We start from the raw sequence: 26046 nt of genomic DNA, 5'->3' as shown, positions 1-26046 counted from the left end.
AAACCAACAACATTACATTATTGTGCCGTTTTATAAACCATGACATAGAATTGACGTATAATCTGAACACCGTTGTGTCGGATCCTGTCAAACCGACTGTCTGGTCAAAGCGACTTCCTTCAATCTATATCATCATTTGACCTCTGATACGTTAAATCGGATGCGTCAAAAATTAGTTGTCTGAAGTTCGTGTATCGTGTCAAATGCATCAGGTTTGTTACAGTAACAACGTGCTCAAATATATGGTAACTTCTTAGCTGACATTCATGAGTTTTCATTGCTTTCACACAACAATTATCGCAACAAATGAAACATTATTCTCACACGTCAGTTTCAATGACCTAAAGGCCTGTCAAAGAAGCAAACTAAGATGTATTGAAGAAGACAGAAATGTGTATGCCATTAAATTTTGTCGCTCTTGCACACTGAACGTCTGTTTCAGTAAAAAGACAATGTACACATTTCAATATTTTTGGACACATCTCAGGTTTTCCTTTGGTAGGCTTAGAGTCGAGATGTTTGTCATCAGCCTTTTCTTGTATCACGTTCAGGGCAATGTTGCAAGGGTACTAGGGGTCCCCCTCAACCGCGTCGTGTGCCACGTCAAACGAATTGGTAAGTATAACAATGGCAACTTACTGATGGAAAGAAAGAGGGGAACGATTATGTGTCTTCAGCGGGTGTTTAGTTGATACGTGTTGATGTGCCTCTCTGTGGCGGTTTACTTAAATACATTTGTTGTACCTTCAGGTGGCGGTTTCGGGGGGAAAATATCGAGGGTTGACCTCCTGTCTCAGCCTGTGGCCGTGGCGGCGTACAAGTAAGTTGTCCAGTTGAGACTCGGACGCTAACTCTTAACCGAAGTGATAATATTATAAAGTATTCCCACACAATATTTGATTTAGAAACTCGGCAAGTGGCATCTGCAAGTCTGTACTAAATATACTACTTAAATAAATCGGGTATTCTTTTGGGTAGTGTACATAGAGTATGAGTGAATACTTTATCAGGATGTAACGGTACAACTGCGAGAACTCCTGTTTTTTCGCAGTTGTTCCTATATATACCTTTGAAGTACTGTCACGATTCCATGAAGTCGGCTGTGACGGACACTTAAAACACATCTGTGAGGTCATTCTATTGTTTGAACGCTCATTATTTTTCAGGAATGAAGAGTTGTTTGTCAACTGTACATTATTTTGAACCAACATGTGAATTAATTTCCACTTGGAACTATTTTTTATATTTATTGACAAGTGAATAATTTCATTTTCTTCCGAAAACATGTGTCGCCAGCGGCGTTCGAACCCGCATCGTTAGATGTGAGGACGTGTAATTGTCAACCTCAGCTGCGGCGGCACATGAAGGGATGGTGAGACATTAACTATTAAATATTTTGATAATTTTGCGTAATGCTTAAAAGCTCAAAACAATATGTATATATTTTGTGTTAGAGCAGGTTACCTACAACAATGTTCATATTTATTGCAATTAGATAAACCTTTGACGAGAAAAAACAAATAAGGTAATATAAATATCCCTTGTTCTGGGGTTTATATTTCCTATTATTCCCATCAGCATGTATCGACAGTGTGCAAGCGATTGATAAATATTAGTTTAGGACCAAGAGCCGTGTACCATGCATTGTAAATGTCAGCTCGTGACGGAGCTTGGGGCACGTGCAATAGCGGCAGAGACGCATTTCTCGTGCATCACGCAAAAGGGCGACTCACGCAGTATAAATATAGACAAGAAAGAGTTCTGGTTTATTTTTCAAATATATTTAACAACAGAATATTTTGTCAAAGTGTAAAAGCCGGGTTGAGTTTAAGTACGGGAATATCCTCGTAACTCTCCATTACTTACAAATAATGGGCATCGGTCCCTGCGCGGCCTCTGCTCCATTATTTGTAAGGAATGGAGAGTTACTCGGACATTCCCCTCTACGTCATCATCCAACCTTCGTGGGTCCAGTTGTACTAAACGATCTTAACTGTAAGGCTACAATAGGACCCTTACATTCACATGCTACAAACAGTGTTAGTCCTAAGATCGTCTTGTACATGTGGGTCCTGGTGGCCCTGTCAGGTCATCTCACACGTATTCCTTTACCCAATTACCAGTGATTATTGCACCTGTCTCTCTCAATCGTCATCACTGTGTTTTGTCATCTATCAAACCAGTTGAGGATTTGTTTACACCAGTTTCGCGATTAGGTGGTGATGTGCACTTCTGCCTTGAGTATGAGGCAGATCTAGTCGCCTACGCTGTAGCAAAACACTGTACAGATTTGCGTCCATTAGGCGCCTAGACGTGCCCGAAGTCTATACTCGTGAGTTGGAGTCTCAGATTCCTCCTCGTTGTGCCGACTGATTTGTCAGCACCATACCCGGGTTTGTAGGTTCACCAAAGTGGTAAACATCTTGCATCACCTCGGGCATTCTTCCATTATTATTCTGACGCCGTGATATGACCGAAAATGTCCAGACGTTGTGGTGATGCTGTGTTGTCGTATTTACAGGTACCGGAGACCGGTGAGGTGTGTGCTGGACAGGAGAACGGACATGGCAATCACGGGAAAGGCGCCCAGGTTTCACACGGAGTACAAGGTGGAGACTTCAGCATGTCAAGTTGTTAGGCAACATCTGTGAACTTCGCACATGTAGCTGTTTACAAATTATGAACCAATATTGTCCATTGGCGACGCTTGATATGAGATGTACATATCACGCACTGTATGTAACGAATCTGCCTTCTACTGTAGGTCTGACCGCCGCCTTGGTCTAGTGATAGAGCGTCCACCCGGAGAGCAAAAGGTCCGGGGTTCGATCCCCGGCCGCTTCGTATCAAAAGATGTTTTTTTGTTGTCACCCTGTCTGGCGCTCGGCATTAAGGGGCTAGAACAAGGACTGGTCGGACTTGGTTTACAGCCCTTGGACGTGACGTTAAAACCCCATTTCACTTCATCTCTACTGTAGCTCGATATTTCAGTTCAGCCCAGTAGTCGAACAAGGATCGGTTAGCATCAACGATTTTCAGAACAACGATGTGATCATACCTCCACATGATCAATGTGTCTGATGTTTCTTCAGATCGGCTACACCAAAGACGGTCGGATCCAGAGCGTTGTGATGGACATGTACGTCGACGGTGGCCATCATGCTGATGTTACCTATGACGTGAGTTGGAATGAAACGACATATGCTTACAGGAGATCTATTGAATCTAAACATTTGGAAAAAATGTTGGTCATACAAAGTACGTATTAACAACCTCAGAAAGTCATATGTGAGTTCATTGTAATCTAAAATCAGTTATCTACATGTCAATGAAGTGATTTTCCGTTATTCTCGGTGCATTGAAGATGCTTAATGGGGTATAGTGTTGCGTGTGTGTGTGTGTGTGTGAGGGTGTGTGTGTGTGTGTGTGTGTGTGTGTGTTCTAGTTCATTAAAGAATTTCCAAGCCTAAAGGAATTGAATCCGTCGGCCGTGTTTTGTGTTCTTTGCATTTTGAGACCTCTGTCTATGAGAGAGATCCAGACAAACTAAGGGAACTTGGCAACGGAAGTGCGAGAGCAAAATTGAATTTTGATATTAATATAACAATGGTTAATATTCACCACCGTAAGCATTACACACATTTTGGAGTGATGGGACGTCTTAATAGTTAAAGTGTTTGCTCATCTCGCCTTAGATCGGGTTTGATTATCTCTGCTCCAGCTATTGTAGTAACAGAAATTGTATAAAACCCATGACATAGTTTTATTACTGTTTTACGCAGCTAAATGTGATCGTTCTCAGGTTCTTCAACAATGTGTGCTGAGTTTCGGGGCCGCGTACCGCTACCCCAACTGCCGGATAACTGGCTACCTGTGTAAGACGAACACTCCCCCTAATACAGCATTCAGGGGGTTCGGTGCGCCGGACAGTTTCCTGGTGTCGGAGATGATAATGACGGAGGTCGCCAGCAGACTTAACATGACTGAAACTAAGGTATGTAATGATGCTCACTATAACGAGTCATAGATCTCTCGGACCCGTGAAGAACCGGGGTAGAATAGGTCTTCAGGAATCCATGCTTGCCGTACGAAGCGACTATGCTTCGAAAGAGGCGACTAATGGGATTGGGTGGTCAGGCTCGCTGACTTGGTTGACTTATGTCAACGAATCCCAATTGCGGGGACCGATGCTCATGACCTCAATCACTGGATTGTCTGGTCCAGACTCGATTATTTACAGACCGCCGTCATATAGCTGGACTATTGCTGGGTGCGGCGTTAAACAACAAACAAACAAACAAACAAACAAACAATAGACCTCTCGGGTTCTTTTAACGTTGAATTTGGCGTCGGGTCGCGCTTCTTAAGCGTCTGCTCGTTGTGTCAAGGAACCTGGTTCGATTCCCCGCATAGGGACAAGGTGTTAACCCCACTGGAAGATGGGTAAAGAGATTGCCAAGGGACCCGCCATGAGGTATTCTGGAGAGTGCTGGAATTGTTGTTAGAGAAGGGATATTAAATGGTCTACCCCTGTCAAAGGAGTCACACAAACATAATGACACAATGATGAGTGAGTGAGTTGTATGTACGCCACCGTTTACAATATTCCAGTGGTATCACGGCGTGTCAGCTTAATGTGAAAGGAAAACTAGAATTAATGCAGGTCTTAGACCTTTACCACTTTGGTGAAACCGATCACCATTGGAATAATGCTGACAATGTTGGTATCATAATCGGAACGACTCTTGAATTCAAACCCACCATCATCGGATCCTGGCACACCTAAGGGACGCAGCTGTAAAGTGCAAACTGCTGCTCCTCAAACGTCTGTATCCCACGTGTCGCCTTACACATCATAATATACGCGTGTGACACAAACAATTCAAGTAATCAGCATTTGGTTTGTTCTGCCGGTAATGGAAATGTGAGCTGATACAGTTGTACATTCTCAGTTGTAGCAGTATCACTTGGGGTACAAGTGGTTTTATTGGTCCCTCGTTATATTTTATGCGAGTAGTATAATACCTAACGAGTGAAGCATAAAACCACGTGTCTTACCGACAGGTTTAAATATGACATTGTAAACGAGTTAAAACAAAATCAAAATAGTTGTTCGATTGAGCTGAGGTTAACTTGTGCCATGTCATGTGACTTTCATGGACTCAGAAAAAGCGTGCGGCTGTTTGCTTAGAGGCGGGGTATAAGGGATTTATTCTCCCTCTCAGAAATCCACGTGCCGCCTGTCTTGTTCCTGACGGGGTATAGGGGATTTTTTTTCTCCCGCTGATAAACATTATTGTCCCACTCTGTCCATGAGTATGACTGTTTATGCATGTTGTGTTGCTTACGGTACCCACCAGGTGCGTGAGATGAACATGTTGAGAGAGGGAGACGTGACGGTGACGGGGATGTTGATCGACAACTGCATGCTGTCCCGGTGTTGGCGTCAGTGTCTGGAGGAAAGTCAGTATGAAGTCCGGAAAACAAAGGTACAGGAGTTTAACAGGTGAGTCAGGTGCAGGGGTTTAATAGATGAGTAAGGTGAAGGGGTTTAACATGTGATTCAGGTGCAGGAGTTTAACAGATGAGTCAGATGGATAAGGTTAACAAATGGGTCAGATGGATAAGGTTAACAAGTGGGTCAGATGGAAAAGGTAATCAAGCGGGTCAGGTGGATAAGGTTAACAAGCGGGTAAGATGGATAAGGTTAACAAGCGGGTCAGATGGATAAGGTAATCAAGCGGGTCAGATGGATAAGGTTAACAAGCGGAACAGATGGATAAGGTTAACAAGCAGGTCAGGTGGAAGAGTTTTACAAATGAGTCAAGTGCAAGATAAATACCGATGAATCGTATTAAGTGTTTAACAGATGGAGCTGTTACATGAGTTTTACAGGCTAGTTAGGTGAAGACTTGTAACAATCTGACCCAGCTGTTTAAAGTTGATCCCATTCGTTGTAAAAGTCCAACTTGAATGTACAAATAACATGTAAAGTCCTTATATGTGTTACAGACACAATGAGTGGAAGAAAAGGGGTATTGCCATTGTTCCGTATCGATTTGGAATCGGCTTCAATGAGAGATTCATGTGTAAAGTAAGTGCCGTATTTATTACATCAGTCATAATATTGTTATTGATATTTATATCGACAACACTTCTAAACATGTCTGTTGCACGACATCTATTTACGTCTTCTTCTGAAACTGTGGTGAGAATGAAATATCTACAATTCATGTATTTTCCTTCAATTAGATGAGCACAAAAATCATAACCGGCATATACTTAGAATGTTGCGCATTTGGAAGTGTTTTTGTATGTTTTACATCTCTGCACCTACACATTGACCCAAACATGTTTGCTCTTGTTTATATAGCGTGGTAGCCTATTTTGTTCATTTTCATCACCAGAACATACCTAGTCACTTTGATGTCTGCCGACATATAATGCTTGGTTGTGTATTTGCTATAGTAAAGCTTGAAAAATATTGTACATCCAAGCTGTTAAGGATGTACTATACATCCTTTGTATTTTATCCCTTTGTCGGAAAAATGTTTCAAAAATTTTGTTTTCATTTTGTTTGTTAGCTTGTAAGGGTTATTTGAGACATTATTTATATGTGATTATAATAAAATTGAGATCTATCTCGAACATAAACCAAACTGAAATATTTGTCCTATAATTAACTGATCAGTACACTAATCACGATGTATGTCATTGCGATGAGGTGTCTGTTCTGTGAGCGAGACAGCGAGGGTAACGTCTTGGAGTACGTGTGTGTGTGTTTCAGGCAGGTGCACTGGTACACGTGTACGTGGACGGCTCGGTGCTGTTGACCCACGGGGGAACGGAGATGGGTCAGGGACTCTATATCAAGATGATACAGGTGGGTCAGCACCATCATATGAACTTTTTCCTATTGATATCTGAATGTGTAATCACCACGAAGACAGAGTTCTTTATGCAACTTCTTTATTCGACGCGACGTTGCGGTACATATGCTGCTCCTACCTTTAACAGTTTATGTGTTTTAAATTCTTTATTCTTCCAATGCGACATCGGGGTACATATACTTGTACCTTTATCAACTATTTAAGGGTTTCAACGTCTTTATTCTTTCAATGCCACGTTGGGGTTCATATACTTGTACCTTTATCAACTATTTAAGGGTTTCAACGTCTTTATTCTTTCAATGCCACGTTGGGGTACATATACTTGTACCTTTATCAACTATTTAAGGGTTTTAAATTCTTTATTCGTTCAATGCGACATTGCGGTACATATACTTGTACTTTTATCAATCACTTGAAACTACAGCTTCTACAATGTCACATACGTCTAGGGGCACGGTTGGCCAAGTCGTCGAAGGTCCCTCGCTGTCTTGGCGGATTGCGGTGGAAAGGGTTTCTGTTATGAACATGTCTACTCACTGAGAGGGCGAGTTTTGCATTGCCTTCCCGATGTTATTTAATGTAACCATTCTTCAGCGTCTTGGTTCCTCAAATATACAGGTAGCATCCCATGTTCTTGGAGTGCCAGCCACCAACATCCACACCGCCGAGACGAGCACCGACAGCGTCCCCAACACCGTGGCGACAGCAGCCAGTGTATCTTCAGACCAGAATGGCAAGGCAGTAAAGGTCAATTCATATTATCACATTTACCCAACCTAATAATACAATTAATGGAGTGATAATTCGAGAAAAAAACCTGATGATAAACCTCGGACATTTTCGGCAATGTAATTTGTTTATACATCAGTAAGGAGTAGTGCAGTTTTATGGTACACGTCTCCAGGGTAACGTCATACGCATCACTATCATTTGCTGTGCAGAGTTGCGTCCCTTAGATGTGCCAGGAACAAATGATCTTGGGTTTAAATCACAGATTATGTTTCTCGGTTTGTAAGCGCCATACTCGTTCTCGTGGATTACAGGAAAATGGTAAAGGTCTTAGACATGCATAACTCTTTTTTCACTCCTACATTAAGGTGACACGTCGTGATATAACAGAAAGTGAAACATCATTTTCAAACACACTTAAACAGTCTCACCCGGTTGTTACAGGCTGCGTGTGAGGAGATAATGCGGCGGCTGGAGTCCATCAAGAAGAACAACCCCGACAAGACCTGGAAAGACTGGGTAGGTCATCCTGATCAATAATCTGAAGTTCCATATAGTCATGTAAGCGATCAAACTCGATAATGTCCTTATCGGTTTGCATCATAGACTCATACGGACATTAAACCCGCTGAGAACTTAAGCCTGCTTCAATCAAGTACGACCAACAAGGTGTCCTCGGTCTACGTTAAGCATTGTATGTTAAGCTGTTTAGTCAGGTGTACATGTTGTGTCACGTGTCAGGTGTGTGTCAGGTGTATAGTTTGAATCATGTATAAGATATGTGTCAGATGTATATGTTGTGTCATGTGTCAGGTTTATGTCAGGTTTGTGTCAAGTGTAAATGTTGTCAGGACTATGAGTTGTGTCATGAGTCAGGGGTATGAGTTGTGTCATGAGTCAAGCATGTATTGTGTCATGAGTCAGGGGTATGTGTTGTGTCATGAGTCAGGGGTATGAGTTGTGTCATGAGTCAAGTATGTATTGTGCCATGAGTCAGGGCTATGAGTGATGCCATGTGTCAGGGGTATGAGTTGTGTCATGAGTCAAGTATGTATTGTGCCATGAGTCAGGGCTATGAGTGATGCCATGTGTCAGGGGTATGAGTTGTGTCATGAGTCAAGTATGAATTGTGCCATGAGTTAGGGCTATGAGGTGTTTCATGAGTCAAGTATGTATTGTGCCATGAGTTAGGGCTATGAGTTGTTTCATGAGTCAAGTATTTGTTGTGCCATGTGTCAGGGGTATGAGTTGTGTCATGAGTCAAGTATGTGTTGTGTCATGAGTCAAGTATGTGTTGTGTCATGAGTCAAGTATGTGTTGTGCCATGAGTCAGGGGTATGAGTTGTGTCATGAGTCAAGTATGTGTTGTGCCATGTGTCAGGGCTATGAGTTGTGTCATGAGTCAGGGGTATGAGTTGTGTCATGAGTCAAGTATGTATTCTGCCATGAGTTAGGGCTATGAGTTGTTTCATGAGTCAAGTATGTGTTGTGTCATGAGTCAGGGGTATGAGTTGTGTCATGAGTCAAGTATGTATTCTGCCATGAGTTAGGGCTATGAGTTGTTTCATGAGTCAAGTATGTATTGTGCCATGAGTCAGGGGTATGAGTTGTGTCATGAGTCAGGGGTATGAGTTGTGTCATGAGTCAGGGGTATGTGTTGTGTCATGTGTCAGGGGTATGAGTTGTGTCATGAGTCAAGTATGTGTTGTGCCATGAGTCAAGTATGTGTTGTGCCATGAGTCAGAGGTATGAGTTGTGTCATGAGTTAGGGCTATGAGTTGTGTCATGAGTCAAGTATGTGTTGTGCCATGTGTCAGGGGTATGAGTTGTGTCATGTGTATGTGTTGTGCCATGAGTCAAGTATGTATTGTGCCATGAGTTAGGGCTATGAGTTGTGTCATGAGTCAAGTATGTGTTGTGCCATGTGTCAGGGGTATGAGTTGTGCCATGTGGTATGAGTTGTGATATATGTCAGGGTTTATGAGATGTGCCATATGTCAGGGGTATGAGTTGTGTCATGTGTCAGGGGTGTGCGTTGTGCCATGAGTCAGGTATATATTGCGCCATGTGTCAGGATTTATGAACTGTACCATATGTCAGGGGTATGTGTTGTGCCATGTGTCAGGGGTATGAGCTGTGTCATATGTCAGGGTTTATGAGATGTGCCATATGCCAGGGGTATGCGTTGTGCCATGAGTCAGGTATATATTGCGCCATGTGTCAGGGTTTATGAGCTGTACCATATGTCAGGGGTATGTGTTTTGTCATGAGTCAGGTATGCGGTGTGCTATGTGTCAGGGGTATGAGCTGTGTCATATGTCAGGTATGTGTCAAGTGTAAATGTTGTGTCATTCGTCAGGTGATGGAGGCCTATATGACCAACGTCAACCTGTCAGCAGTAGGACACTATGGGTAAGTACCGCTTCATGTTCTGTCAGTATTGGCATAACCAGCTGGCTGTTGCATTTCAAGATAACTGATGCCATACCATCAGGATGCTGGAGGCTTGAACCCTATGGGTGGAACCATCAAAGTTCGATCATGTGTTTTCCTGTGGGATCAGTCCAGCAGTACCGGAACATGTTGACACTTAACTTACTCTTAATAACCACGTAAATGAATTCAGAGAAACCCTTTAAAATATATGGACACATCATTCTAAAACACACATTCTTCATTTATAAAAACAATCGAACGTGTATTGCGGACCTTTTGTTTCTGAGTAGTACATGTATACCAGATACTTCAATACTTTGGACATCGATCCCGTGGATACGCCGAGATAGCATTTGGTACCCAGTAACCTATTGGCCCCGATCATGATATATCTGTAGAAGCAGGCAAACAGTGACACGTTAGGTCTTTGTGACTGTTACTCGTTTTCTCAGGTCAAGTGAACTGAATGGCTTTGACTTCAACACCCTCAAAGGGAAGTTATATGACTATACGACATGTGGTGCTGGGTGCTCCGAGGTAGAAGTGGACTGTCTGACTGGAGAATGCCAGGTATTTGTCATGCAAAAGATCATGTCAGATGTTCTTTAGAAGGGGGTCAGATATGTACTGTACAAAAGAAGGGTCAGGTATCTTCTTTACAAGGTGGTCAGATATGTTTGTTCCAGAAACTGCTGAAATTTGGTCTTACAATTTAAGAAAATAAAGTATTGTTCTCTGGGCGTGTTGGATGTTCTAATGAGTTGTGCTTAATGCACATGTTTGGCTGTCACAAAAATTTCCGGCCACATAAAAAAATATAACATGGTTAGTTCCCAACTGCCATAGTTGAACCTCATAACCTATTTGGGCAGATCCTCCAGGCGGACATGGTCATCGATGTGGGCAGGAGCCTGAACCCGGGGATCGACATCGGACAGATAGAGGGCGCTTTCCAACAGGTGAGTATGTCTCAGACGTGACAGACTGTATTCAAAGCGAACGTCTTGATAAAAGACGCTCTCACTCACACTTCCACTGGTTCTCATCTCAGCCTTAGTCATGCAAGATCCTGTGTTACTATCAAACATTGTCTCGTACAGACGTTGATAATAACTATTTGTTGACGAAAATAGGTGTGATTGTTCCAGACCGGTAGTGAACACATCAGTAATCTGTCCATGTTCCATGCTTGTTATACTGGATACATCAGTAATCTGTCCATGTTCCATGCTTGTTATATTGGACACATCAGTAATCTGTACATGTTCCGGGCTTGTTATATTGGACACATCAGTAAATTGTCCATGTTCCATGCTTGTTATAGTGGACACAACAGTAATCTGCCCATGTTCTAGGCTTGTTATGGTGAACACATCAGTAATCTGCCCATGTTCCAGGCTTGTTATAGTGGACACATCAGTAATCTGCCCCATGTTCCAGGCTTGTTATAGTGGACACATCAGTTATCTGCCCATGTTCTAGGCTTGTTATGGTGAACACATCAGTAAACTGTCGATGTTCCAGGCTTGTTATATTGGACACAACAGTCATCTGCCTATGTTCCAGGCTTGATATAGTGAGTGTATCAGTAATCTGCATATGTTCTATGCTTGTTATAGTGAACACATCAGTAATCTGCCCATGTTCCAGGCTTGTTATAGTGGACACATCAGTAATCTGCCCCATGTTCCAGGCTTGTTATAGTGGACACATCAGTTATCTGCCCATGTTCTAGGCTTGTTATGGTGAACACATCAGTAAACTGTCGATGTTCCAGGCTTGTTATATTGGACACAACAGTCATCTGCCTATGTTCCAGGCTTGATATAGTGAGTGTATCAGTAATCTGCATATGTTCTATGCTTGTTATAGTGAACACATCAGTAATCTGCCCATGTGCCAGGCTTGTTATAGTGGACACATCAGTAATCTTCTCATGTTCCAGGCTTGTTGTTGGGGGGCACATTAGTCATCTGTCCATGTTGAAGGCTTGTTATGGTGGACACACCAATAATCTGACCATGTTTCAGGGGTGTGGCCACATGTTGCTGGAGAGGGCCGTTGTGTCGGAGGATGGATGGGTGCTGCAGGGGGGGCCTGCTGAATACAAGATACCCACCGTCAGGAACATCCCCCGCAAGCTCAACGTCTCCTTGCTCAAAGACAGCGCCAACCCTCATGGTATTTTTTCCTCTAGGGTAGGTTCAGCCATGGCATACCAACATGTAATCTACCAAGTGGCGTTCTCTTTGTGACTGACTTAGTACAGAACAGTGATCAGTATCAATATTTTTAACTGTGACGCTTAATCAACACTGGCTTCTACAACATCATTTAACACTATTTTTATATTTCTCCACAGGGAATCGGCGAACCTCCAATGTGCACAGCTATGTCAGTATACTTCGCTCTGAAAGCCGCCATATTGGATTGCCGCGTGTCAAATGGCTGTAGTGGCCATTTTGACATGCACGTTCCGGCAACTGCGGAAAGGATACGCGAGGCTTGCCGCGCGTGTATCTTCAAGTTAACGGATCAAAAACATTAACTTGTTCGTATCTTCGAGAAGATACTTCGAAGGGGAACAGTATGTACTAAAGCAGGTTGTCTTCGTGGAATAATACACGAATAATGGTACACGCATGGTTGTCTACAGGTATCGTGTAATATATAAAAGATAAATCAGCAAAGACAATAGCTTGTGTCTAAATACTTTTACTTGTATATTCACTGGTTGTAGACCGCTATGGTTAATTATACATTGGTGGTGTGGTGGTCGGGCCACCGTCCTGTTTACATTGTTGGTCACCTGAGAATAACCACCACAGATTTAAAGATAATCTTTCATGACAGAAATCTGTCAACTTCTGCACTCAGCATGATCAATCTGTGCTAATAAGGAGAAATGACACAGGCTAAAGTAATCTGACACTGTAACTATTGACAAATGCAGAGAGAACATAACCAAATTTAGATTTGTAACCGATTTAAAATTTGTAAAGTGTGGTTCTGTTAAGCGGTATTTTGAGAATCAACTCGCTTCGCAGAGATACAGCTGTGCACGACCAACCCACACAAAAGACCAGGGTGAATAAACAGTGAGTTTATTCGTCTTTATTCGTTTATAATTATAAAGGATATCTTATGAATGTGATATAGGAGGGTTGACAACGTACAATAGCTACATTTGCTACAGAATAAAATATACCCGACACATTCCAGCTAATCCATTTCCCGAGTGGACATTCACACAAGATAATGCTATGTTACAGAACATATTCCAAGGTAGCCAACGTTGTACATGTATACAACAGTTTATATATGACTGGACACAATATACCCGATACTCTATAACTAATCCATTACCTGTATAGGCATTGACACAAGACAATACTATTTTAGCCACAATATATATTCCAATGTAAAGGACGTAATAAACAGAATTGACATACTGTACTCACAGCAAATTACAACCAGAATAAAGAATATACCCAAACGTATGACGTGTTCCAATTACCACATAAACTTGCCGGTATCGACAAGGGTAAAAAACAGAGTACAAGATAGTAACGTTTCTCGCCTGAGTGAGTGGGCACGGGTGGCCCAGTCGTCTAAGGCGCCGCGATTCGCTGTGCAGAGTTGCGTCCCTTGGGCATATCAGAAACCTATGATTGTGGGTTCGAATCCTGGTTCGCCCCGATTATGTTTCTAGGTTTGTCAGCACCATGTCCGTACTCGTGGGTTTTACCGAAGTAGTAAACGTCTGAGACTTGCATCAGCTGACACGCCGTGGAATACTGTTAAAAGCGGCGTTAAACCCAACTAACTCACTCACCTGAGTGAATATTATTGGTCAGCCACAGAGTGATGTGTGACTGACTGTCGTCCGTATTTATACCTATTCTAGCTACAACAGATAAAGTTATTTTCTAATTAAAATATCAATAAAGTTGTTATTGCGAAGTTTAGTGACGCTATCTCGACATGAGTACATAAACCAGTTTGACGAAGACATTGGTAATAACAATGTTTAGGAGAGAGTTTAATATGAAGAAGAATAGCTGGCCAGCTAGCATACCACCGATTGTATACGTGGTACATGTGATTTCATATGGATGGATGGTAAACATCGCCGTAGATATATCTGACCAACATGATAAGAGATACTGGTCCTGGAATATGTCCAATTAGCGAACTCAGTTTGACCCTCCTCAGCTTTAAGATACTGGACCATGGTCTGTTAGCTTAAATATTTCCTTATTTCCCAGTTTGTAATCCTTAACATGTCGCAAGTCACGTGATAAAATATTTGTTACTGTGTCTGTTTTCTTTGTTGATATATGCCGCGGTAGCAATGTTTCAGCTATATGCCACGACGTTTGGTCATTGTATAGAATAAATATATTGTTGTCAACACTCTCTTATTCTCCTTTATCTCATCCAGCACGGTCTGGTCTACTATGTTTCTGAAGGGGTCTGGGGCGGTCGCGTAGCCTAGTGGTTAAAGCGTTCGCTCGTCACGCCGAAGACCCGGGTTCGATTCCCGACTTGGGTACAATGTGTGAAGCCCATTTCCGGTGTCCCCCGCCGTGATATTGCTGGAATATTGCTAAAAGCGGCGTAAAACTCACTCATTCATTCTGAAGGGGTCTGCTCATTACCCCTGTAATCGCAGCTGGGGGCACGGGTGGCCCAGTCGTCTTAGGCGCCGCGATTCGCTGTGCAGAGTTGCGTCCCTTAGCCACGCCAGAAACCTATAATTGTGGGTTCGAATCCCGGTTCGCCCCGATTATTTTTCTAGGTTTGTCAGCACCATACCCGTGCTCGTGGGTTTCACCGAAGTGGTAAATGTCTGAGACCTGCATCACTTCGTGTTTTCCTCCCACATTAAGCTGACACGTTGTGATATGACTGGAATACTGTTAAAAGCGGCGTTAAACCCAACTCACTCACTCACTCTAATCACTGGTGCATAGCTTTGTTTTGATAGCATTGTCAACGAAACGAACAGGGGACGAAAGTGGGTGCCCCTACGATGGTCTGTAGATAATCGAGTCTGGGCCAGATAGGGTAATAACAAGTACCATCTTTTTTTACGTCTTTTGGTATGACGCTGACGAGGATCGAACCCCAACCTTCCGCTCTCCGGGATTCCACCATTCCCAAGCATCAAGAGCTGGTGACAGGCCACCTGGAGTTACTTCCCTTTATTTGAGACAGTGGTGTACATCCCGACGCACTGTATTGCAACCACTGTGGGTAGTGGCCTCCTGTAAACTTAAAGCGGGGGTGTTTCTTCTCTGTCTAGTAAAGGGTGCATGTTCACATTGGAAAAGAAATGTTTGTATTTCCTTAAGAATTAAACAAAAGCACCCAAAATTGAAACATTAACGATTAGTAATTAGATCAAATATTGTTGATTTTCTTCACCCAAATAAACTGCACAGCAAAAGAAGGTATACATCCATGTTTGACGGTAGCTAAAATGAAACAAGCAAGAAATGATTATTCGATGGTGATGTATTTGATACGGGGCTCATTGTTGTGTTTTGGAGTGTTTCGGCGACTGTTTTCGGCCTTGTAAAGCGGTTTTGGTCAAAGCCAATTTTCAGCATCTTCCTGGGGCAAGGGCGTTAACTGACTATAAAAATCCAGTTTCCACTCTTGTCGAACTTGGCTGGAATTCCGGAGCTACATTTTGGCTGGACTAACGAGTCTATCGCTTGATGAACAACATGGATTTCAACGTGCAGATTTCGATCGACTGCAAAGCATGTGTACCGCCAACTGGGCGTCGATATATATTTTGCAAATCGTTTCATGTTTTTTATCAAGGTGCTCAAGTGATTTGGTTATATGTTAGACAAGGCTGGGAACCCATGATAGCATATATCGTTTTACTGTGTATAAAACTAAGTATTCTCTTCAGATGAGTATCATTATTTGTAATGATCACAGTGTAAGTAAAATGATTTTCTTTCTCTATGGTTGTTTCACATATATAGGCAAAACCATAATATCATCAATATCACCCTATTTCCCTTCGTTTACCGTTATAAAAAGTCGTCGTAGCCATAACATCATAACATTTCGATATATTATTTCAGCAATACGAGAAGGGTTTTTTTGGTTCCATGAGACTTTTAAACTCTTCATACAAGATGTACCAAGAACTAGCATTGATGTTACTGTTCCATGTTTGATAGAACATATACACACAAGCATACTATATCAGATTCTCTTGGTCTCCTGTCTTCATCCATTTCGATCACTTTTAGCCAATACTTTACAGAACGACACATAGCATTTACCTAGAGTTGATATCGACCGCATTCCGCATACACAACTGCACTTGGTGTTTGCAAACTGACGTTAAGAAATTTCTTACAAGCCATAAAATGCACGTTCTACTTATTTCAAATCAGTCTATTCCCCGTATTTCAGCACCATATAAAAGAATAGTTTTAATTTGAGGACTAAGTATTTTAAAGAAAACGGAAGTAGATTGCGAAAGATTTCCATTAAAACTCGTTTACCGCTTGATGCTAGATGAACATACTACAATATGTCATTGTTAAAAATAAAATTGGACCCGCTTGGGGTTTCTGTCGCCGCGTCGTGTCATTCAACCCATAAACTTTTACTTATAATTTTCCCGTAATTTTTAGGGTAAAAGGCTTACAGTCATACTACCGTGAATCTTAAGGTGTACTGTTAGATGATATACCGTAATAATTACGGTTATACGTTGACAGACACGCTTCAATTACATGGGGTTGTTCATTCAAAGGCCAAAGAAGTCTTAAGCAAGTTGTGTATGGTCACTGCCATATTTCCAAATTGTCATCATCATAATCATATGTATCATTCATTGATCATGGGGATACAAACAAACAGAAAATACAACAAGTAATGAAAAGTATGTGTTGTTCACCACGAACTGAAATTGTTCAACACGTCCAGCTTACCACTACGTGATATTTATAACCTGCTATAACAAGATCATACTCCACAGGGAGCTACTTCAACAAATCAAAGACATGTATATCATCCTTTATACTTGCAGTAATGTTATCACGAATATTATATTTCAGCTTTTCTAAAATATGTTTTGTTTTCATGCTGAAATTGAAATTCCAACATGAAAACCCATCGTTTTTATAGCCCAACAAGTGACGTTGTACGTGTATGTCATGTGTTGGTGTGTTTCGGAGCCGGGCTCTCACATTGTTGTGTTCGCTCTGTCAGATATTTACGATTTTACAACTTTTGCTTTTAACACGTCCCATTTTAATTCTGGAAACCCAATAGTCCAGAAGCTCTACGGTCTTTGCCCAGTCTCGGTCAAAGGTATTTACAAAATTAAACATGCTGTTTTCATGGGATCATACTAAGGAAGAAAAAATGAAAAAGAAAATGTTTAAAAACTCAATATTTACACTGTCACCCATGGGCCTGCCCTGGTTTTGCCCAATAAAACACCTGCAACCCGACCCAGATCAAACGCAACTTACAAACAAAATCATAGTCTGGTTAATCTATATCACTCAACCAGTTGGAGTAACTTACTCTGCCCACAGTATGACAGTATTGGGCAGCTGAGTAATTAGTAGGTTAGAATATATTACGGATTATTCAATCATTGTCTCTTTCTATCAGCCGCTACGTTTGTATTGTTTGCATTGTACAAAGAAATATTTTGTCTGTCCTTTTGCAAATTTAGCCTCAGAATGTGCTCATTCGAATTAGGAACTTAAATAATTGCTTATCCTGGATGTATATGATACAGTTAAAAGTTACTTGTACACTGGAGATGTATTCACTTTAAAGTCGTATACGACCTTCGACCTTCGCAAGAGAGTTGAATTATCAAGGTTAATTGGAACGAAGTGTAGAACGGGTTATAAAGTTTTGTATTTGGTAATGTGTAGGTTTGTTAAATATGATTTTTTAATTCCTTTTATTCAAAATGTAAAAAAATTAATTATGCTCGAAAAATAGAGCTGACTTGATAGGAGATATGGCGTTAGCCACCTGAGATTGTCTGGCGGACACGGTTTAACCTTTCTGTGCCCTCACCCTGGGTGCTGGTGGTGGTGTTGTTGTTATAAGGGATTAAGAGCTACAGCTCATTGCATGATTTGGTTATAGTCTGTCTGACTAAAGTGGACATGTGCAGGTGAACTCTGTTCAATTAGTGTCTGAAATGCCCAAAAATGTGAACTAATAATAACCTAAGAGTTAATCCACGTGCGTCTGCCTTTCCCCTCGTTCACATCGTAATCCTTGACCATGCTAGAGTTCTAAAACTTGTTTGAAGACGTATGTTGACCGTAATCATTAAACATGCTAATTAAATCCATAATCATATAATTATTTTTAATAGAAACCGTATCTTAATTTCTTCTTGCACTGTATCATATCGTGTATTTCATCTGTATATGTGTAATGTGTATATATATAAATGACTACACTTATACCGCATATTCTGCAACAGATTATAATTAATCACCTTATTATTGTCTCTCCATTAACTATAGCTGACTGCACTAATACTCTTTTAACAGTGGACACCGATTACAGTACACATGGTAGGCTTTTTGTTCAAAAAGCAACATGCAGGAAATTAGATGTAACAATTCACTGTGTACTACATGTTTGAATGTGACCAGTTTTGCGTTCTGAGATACAGAGATGTACGTATCTTCTACAATTAACAATACATGTATATAATAAAAAACCAAACTCTCTGCTGGAATGTTTCGTGGAAATCATTCGATCAAGTACAAATGACTGCGTGACTAGGCGAATCACCCCTTTATACCAGATACAAGAAACTGCCTTATTTTAGGAACAGTGCTTTAACATGATATTTGAAATTTCTAACTAGCAGATACATTAGAGACAGTGACTACATGTACGTAATCCGTACCAATCAAAGGTGTATCAAACTGAAAATCATATCTGTCGGAGACCCACCAAATTACCAAGTTTTATTAATTACTATATTTATTACAATGCAAAAATGCGTTAGTGATACATTTTACAGAGGAGAGGGCATACACACAAGTATATTACTTCCGTGTGTGAATGCAGGTTATACTTGGCCTCTCAGTTCTCAGCTTCATGTCGGTTGTATATCTGAAATTGTCTATGGAAACATGCGTACAACATGACAATTACTTGTCAGTCGTCAGTCTCCAACACACAAAATACGGTCAAACAATTTTGGGCACCGCTTTTGCAAGTTGTTTAGTACAATAGTGTTTTATTAAAATCTATTTCAATTTGTTTTCACCATTTTCCCTTTTCCATTCCATGCATGCATGTTTATGTTGCTACATCATATTGCTCATATATTCCCAAGTATTATAAAACACTTTAATGTTTCCTCTTCCTAATCTAACGTTTAATAAACCTACTGGCTGTTTGTGTAACTTGATATGGAGTTTTTGAAATTGTGGTAACACCTCGCAGGATGGCTTACAATCATTATAACTTCCGTTCAGATTGTAACATGTAATGAAATGTAAAATCAAATGACAAATGTTTTCTATATATTCCCGTGGATCGAAATCGCAACCTTAATATCTGTAGCCCAGTGAGTGTACCACAAGGCTACAGAGGTGTTGATAAGTATAACTGCTTTTTAGAATGTCCTTTTCAAGGTCTGTACGCCAGCAACAGGCTGTACAATGAATGAGCGTCAGTCAAAGCAAAACGTGTTATAGTCTCAGCCTACGAGAGGCACGTGCAGATTTCGTGCCATTGCGAGACGCACGTGCAGATTTCGCACCGTTGCTAAACCCGCGTGCAGAGGTCACCGGTTTCAGTGAACCGAGTTCACGACTGCAGGCGATATTTCATCTCCGATACAGGTTATACATTTGATATTTTTTATTACAGTTATTTCATTAAAATCGTTGTCTATGCGATGAGTCGGTTTATAAGTTGGACAAACCATGACTCCGAGGGATTACCAGAGATTGTAAACCCTCACATGAGGAAACGTCCCGCTGGCCTACGGTCCCCTCGGGACGTTCGCTCATGTGAGGGTTTACAATCTCTAGTAATCCCTCGGAGACATGGTTTCTCCTACACATAACATTTCAGGTCGTTATCATCATCTAATACACAAGAGATGATACCAAGACATATTTTATTCGGTTTTATGGTCTATTAGGTCTTTAAATTGATTTTATTAGTCTTAATTAAATCTTATGTCTAGTGCATATTTACACAAACAGGGCCGTTAGCTGATATAAGTAATGTAACATCCAGTTGAGGACTGTATACGGCATGCGTTAGTCTGTTAACGAACATTTACAATTAATATTTTGAATAAGCCGTTAATACGCCATTTGTGACAGGGATGATGGTATGGTAGCTGTAGCAGACAGATTGCCTGCCGTTGTTACGTGCGTCACTAGGTTATAAGTATAGCATTGGCCTTGTTGATTGCTGCTATACTTCGAGGATTTCTGTGGCCACGTTTTCCTCAATCGCCTTTAAACATAATTCCCATTGGTCAGTTCGACACCGCATATAATTGAATAATTATTTCGAGATTTCGTCAGAATGTGAGATATTCAGCCAGATGTTATGCAATGAAAGACGAATCGGGTTTTTTTCCATTAAAATACGCGCACGCGTACGTGTATATTGCAAACCCCTGTCACTTAATTGCCCAGTGTGATGCAACAACGAGACATAAAATGGGAAATGAAAAAGAAACTAAACTTTAATGTTGTGGAAAATAACGCCAATGAATTGTAGTACACGCGCATGAATTTGTATGATAAATTAGCAAAACGTTTTGCGAGGTAAGGCCGGGTTCATAAAAGATCGTTACAATATGTACAAAAGGTGAAACATCCAACCAAAGGCCCTTTTTAAATAGTAATGTAATGATATAATATAAAGTATATTTCACATGATACGATATATTTTGCACACTTAGATAATGCTTTAAAGAGATTGACGAAAACATGGGCGAAATATTTAAATAACGCCACAAATTAGTTGAATTAAGTTAAAAAGAGTTGAATCATGTGTCGTGCTTGTAAACACACCTTTATGTATTTGGGAAACTAAAACAGTTTAGCAAAGGAAAATATTCTCGCCCATGGGCCAAGCCTTTTTCTCGCCCGTGGCGAAATATTTCAATATCGCTATAAAATTGTTGAATTTGGTTAAAATGATTTAAATTTTGTGTCAGGATACTTGTAAGAACACCTGTATGTATTTGCGAAACAAAAACATGAGTTTTAAGTACAGGAACATATTCTCGCCCATGGGGAACGTAGTGTAAACATTGAGTTTTGGAACAATTTATTTTCATTTTCTCTTCCTTAGTATGTTCCCATGAAAATAGCATGTTTAATTTTGTAAATACCTTTGACCGAGACTGGACAAGGACCGTAGAGTTTCTGGACTATTGGGTTTTCAAAATATTAAAATGGGACGTGCTGTTTCTTTTATTGAAGAGAAAAAAATATTTATATAAGCTTTTGATCACAAATTAGATAAGTCCAGGTTAAACTTAAACTCTGCATTATGCATGAGGTGCGAGGTATTTCAGACTGGCCACACATGTCAGGTAGTAACACGATACATGGCAGTCTGACAGGGGTTCACCCAGAGATCATATTATATGGTCTCTGGGTTCACCTGAGGGATAATTATAGTACGCTTTCTGTTATTGGGGACTTGACTCTCGGACAGCGGCTGGGCAGGTTGGTTGTCTGTCGCCTCCAAGATGCCGCCTGGTTATTGTTGTACTACTGTGTGGTGATATATTAGATCATAGAAGAAAGTGTTTGTGGACCCAATGCTGGACTGTGTGTTTCAAAGACAGATCTCCCAACAAAAATGTATTTTGTTTCAGGCTGACAGTGTCAAACAAGCAGCAATGGCGACCGATACTGGCAACAGTTTTCCCTCTCCTCATAAACACATGTTTACTGTTAATGAACAGTGTAAAGCTATTTAGTGGCACTGGAATACATCGCCTGCATTACACATCGGCTATATGACTCATATACTTGCGGATGACTCAGATGTCCAATGATTTACATTGAGAGATGCACTTCCATTCACACTTTGCTTTCTTATAATGCATCTATAACACGGCTAATATACGCTAAATATACTCCCAGGTTTGACGTCAGCCATTGTGTCGGATATTGTTCAAATGTGCCTGTGTGAGCCTTGCAGTAGCGTGTGATTCCTCATCTAAACATTTGAACTAAAGGTCTGACACCCTATTATAGAATAGGAAGTCAGTATACTGCGTCTGAATGGGGTATTCATTTTAAACTGCGGCTAGTATCTCAGTGAACTAGCACTAGAAAATGCCATCAGTCAGTACTAGTACAAACACGCACGCGCGCTATATAAGTGCAATAATCATGGACGCGACGTTAAACCCTATTTCCCCTCACCTCACAATTCCATCGCAGGCCGTATTGCGCAATGCGTTTCTGAGAGAGGAATCCATGTTAAACTGGGCTAGCACTGTCAAACCGGACAAGTACAAGCAGTCACACACACACAAACACACGCACACACGCACACGCACGCGGCGCTGTATAAGTGCAATATTCTTGAACGCGACGTTAAACCCCATTTCACCTCACCTCTCCTCTCCTGAGTGAGTATGGTTTTACACCGCTTTTAGCAATATTCCTGCAATACCACTGTGGGGACACCAGAAATTGGCTTCACACATTTTACCCATGTCGTGAATCGAACCCGAACGCTTTAACCACTAGGCTGGCTACCCGGCCGCCCCTCTCCTCCAATGAAACGACACATAAAGCTGCTTGAATACAGAGTAGTGAGCATTGCATCCCAACACCAAAACAACGTCGACGGGGTGAATCACTTATCAGCCCACTGAGTTATTTCACCACAGCCTACAACTTCATGTCAACCTTGACCTTTGACCTAAAGCCTGTCTGTATCAGCGGTTACAAGTTGTGCTGCAGCAGCGCCCAGTCCTCGTCATGCAGAATAATCTCATCTTTTTCGTCAATGGTGTTAAGGTAGGTGACAATCTTGCTCGATCTGTCATTTCAACCACCGTGTAACCCTATCATTGTAGAAGAGCTCTGCATTAATTGTTGACCCGGGCCTCGTGGGGCCTGTGGTAATCCTAAACAGCCCACTGAGATCAAATTTGGATTCAGGTGTTATTACTTTGCAGTTATAAATACCTAATGAAATGCCCTTCGATGTTACACGGCATGTCGGAATAAAATACAATTACAACAGACGAGATATTGATCACAGGGTTGAAAACCAGATAGTATTCGTTGAATACAAACAAAAAGACGAATTCGGAATATAAAACGAATCACGACTGAATTAAAACATCACAGACAAAGATGTGTAATATTTTCAATAATTTTCGACTATTTCGTAAAAGTCTTTTTATTTAAATATTTGTGTATTCATAGAATATAGGTCAGCGAGGAAGACTATAGACCCAACTAGACCCGTCCAGGGAGTATGTGTAAACAAGCACCGTATGAATAATTGTGAAACTCAGTCAACAAGTAGCTGTAGCCATTGTAGGGACTCTCGTGTGACCCTTTTGTGTAGGTGATCAAAATTGGATTCAGGTGTTATTACTTTGCAGTTATAAATACCTAATGAAATGCCCTTTGGTGTTACACGGCATGTCGGAATAAAATACAAGTACAACAGACGAGATATTGATCACAGGGTTGAAATCCAGATAGTATTCGTTGAATACAAACAAAAAGACGAATTCGGAATATAAAACGAATCACGACTGAATTAAAACATCACAGACAAAGATGTGTAATATTTTCAATAATTTTCGACTATTTCGTAAAAGTCTTTTTATTTAAATATTTGTGTATTCATAGAATATAGGTCAGCGAGGAAGACTATAGACCCAACTAGACCCGTCCAGGGAGTATGTGTAAACAAGCACCGTATGAATAATTGTGAAACTCAGTCAACAAGTAGCTGTAGCCATTGTAGGGACTCTCGTGTGACCCTTTTTTCTAGGTGAAGAATATGATTCAGCGTTAGCATGTGACACTACTTAAAGAGTTATAACCTTCAACGGTATCCCTCTTGATCGGTGTACTTTTTAAAACCGTCAAATTTTAATATGAATTATTTTGCAACAAATTGTACACATTCCGGACGCGATCAGTACACAAGACTTATCTAAGTGTGGAAAAGCAAAAATAACCTATAACAAAGAAACAGAACGGTATTTCTCTATCCTTCTCTAGCACACATATCAATTGGTACATGCTGAGTCACTTGGATAACTTGGATACACTGGATAACTTTGGAGCAAGTAGTTATTTAGCCCTAACATAGTAAACAAAGTAAAAGCTTAATTCTGAGTCACAGTCCGGCGTCCGGTCGACAGTGGATAATCATGTAGCACATAGCTGTCGTCGGGGCCCATTAAAAGACAGGGTGGTCACAATCACTGACCCGTAGGACCCACTTGCACAAAGCGATCTTAGCGCTAAGATGATCGTAGCTCCCATGCTTTAACATAGGCTTACAATAGTCGTAGCGCTAAGGTCGCTTTGTGCAAGTGGGCCCAGCTGGCCAATTCCTGGTCCACATTCTTTATCAGGCTGCCATAATGTATCTGAGGTTATCTTCTCAATGGATTTGAATTTAAATCTTCTCCAAAACAACTGCACATATCAAAATCATAATTAAATATTAATAAATAAGTAAAGTTAATTGTTGTGTGTTGGCAGATTTGATTAATTATTATTAATTATAATATTGTCCGTCAATACATTCCGAACTCATTTGAATTGATCAGGATGCCGTAGGTATAATGAAATACACCGTCAATCATTATATACTACTCAAAAGAAGTTAAGGAACCTCCGATTCTTTCTCATTGCCTTAGTTAACCTGTCAGAGCATGACAGTTTAACTACAGTAATATAAAATAATCTGGTGTTCTTTAACTTCTTTTGAGTAGTATATATGAAGTAAGCAAGACTACAGCAAGTCCGCAATACCACGCTATACATTCCAGGTGACAGAGTCAAGTCCCGACCCCCGGGCCAACCTCCTCAACTACCTCAGACGGACACGTATCCTTCCTCATACATCGGAAGGGGTAAGGTGTTTACGCGAGACAAGGTCAGCTTTGTCTATGCTAACGTACGTGTAGTTCGACATGAAACTTTTGATAGTTTTGAATTTGGGAATGTTAAAGATCGTAAATTCCTTGACGTTAGGCAGTGCGTCTGACAGGTTCCAAGGAAGGATGCGGAGAAGGGCGGTGTGGAGCTTGTACCGTCATGCTGTCCCGTTATGATAGCGGCGAGAAAACTATCAGGTGAGAACACTGCAGATGAGTTGAGGTTTTATCACAAAAATAAATGGATCAAGGTTCATTGGCATAATCTTGCGAATCTCCCGAAATAATCTCCCGAATCTCCCGAAATAATCTCCCGTACATTTCACCGACAAGCAATCTAACGACACCCATATCTTGTCATTTTGTTATTCTGTTATTAACCAACATGATGCTCTGAACCTCTTGTTATTCTGCACACAACAAATATAACGATATGCACCTATTTCTATTCCACAGGCACACAATATAATATTTGCCTCTTGTGTGGTTCTGCAGAGACATAATCTAAAGCTATATCTTGTTATTCTGCAGACACACGCTTTTATACTGTGACTCTCTTGTTATTCTGCAGACACACACTCTATTGTCATTTGTCCCTTGACTGGTAGTAGTCTTTATTCAAATGTATTGAGCATGTCTAAATTTCTTTTGTTTTAACATAGTGATATGTATTTCCAGGCCAAACGTTTGCTTATACAACGAATAGTTATATGATTTTGAGCTCTCCGAAAGAGATGCATGCCAGTCTTGTTCATATGATTTTAATCTACTCTTCGTCATACATTTGTGCTCCCACACAAGGCCAAAACCTGTTAGCTGAATAATACTTCT

At 40.9% G+C, this 26046-nt stretch overlaps 2 protein-coding genes across 2 annotated transcripts in view; both read left to right on the top strand.

Annotated features, from left to right (window-relative positions):
- Positions 1 to 12603, top strand: part of LOC139444228 (xanthine dehydrogenase/oxidase-like) — a 35136-nt gene extending 22533 nt beyond the window's left edge. Inside the window, exons 20-34 of the mRNA XM_071225150.1 lie at positions 552 to 615; positions 751 to 820; positions 2522 to 2609; positions 3093 to 3179; positions 3803 to 3994; positions 5361 to 5506; positions 6013 to 6094; positions 6788 to 6883; positions 7509 to 7637; positions 8064 to 8138; positions 9979 to 10031; positions 10508 to 10625; positions 10928 to 11014; positions 12086 to 12253; positions 12418 to 12603. Of these exons, the coding sequence (XP_071081251.1) occupies positions 552 to 615; positions 751 to 820; positions 2522 to 2609; positions 3093 to 3179; positions 3803 to 3994; positions 5361 to 5506; positions 6013 to 6094; positions 6788 to 6883; positions 7509 to 7637; positions 8064 to 8138; positions 9979 to 10031; positions 10508 to 10625; positions 10928 to 11014; positions 12086 to 12253; positions 12418 to 12603 (1641 nt within the window). The remainder of the gene's footprint in view (positions 1 to 551; positions 616 to 750; positions 821 to 2521; positions 2610 to 3092; positions 3180 to 3802; positions 3995 to 5360; positions 5507 to 6012; positions 6095 to 6787; positions 6884 to 7508; positions 7638 to 8063; positions 8139 to 9978; positions 10032 to 10507; positions 10626 to 10927; positions 11015 to 12085; positions 12254 to 12417) is intronic.
- Positions 12604 to 23027: 10424 nt separating this feature from the next.
- The window catches only part of LOC139444227 (xanthine dehydrogenase/oxidase-like), a 30768-nt gene continuing 27749 nt past the window's right edge, over positions 23028 to 26046 (top strand). The window contains exons 1-3 of the mRNA XM_071225149.1: positions 23028 to 23101; positions 25108 to 25165; positions 25317 to 25413. Coding sequence (XP_071081250.1) covers positions 23063 to 23101; positions 25108 to 25165; positions 25317 to 25413 — 194 coding nt within the window. The 5' untranslated portion in view covers positions 23028 to 23062. The remainder of the gene's footprint in view (positions 23102 to 25107; positions 25166 to 25316; positions 25414 to 26046) is intronic.

The sequence above is a fragment of the Haliotis cracherodii genome, unplaced genomic scaffold (assembly GCF_022045235.1).
Source record: "Haliotis cracherodii isolate W230 unplaced genomic scaffold, xgHalCrac1.p SCAF_5, whole genome shotgun sequence".
Lineage (NCBI taxonomy): Eukaryota > Metazoa > Mollusca > Gastropoda > Lepetellida > Haliotidae > Haliotis > Haliotis cracherodii.
Note: the sequence above shows the minus strand (reverse complement) of the source record. Positions and strands in the feature narration are given on the sequence as shown.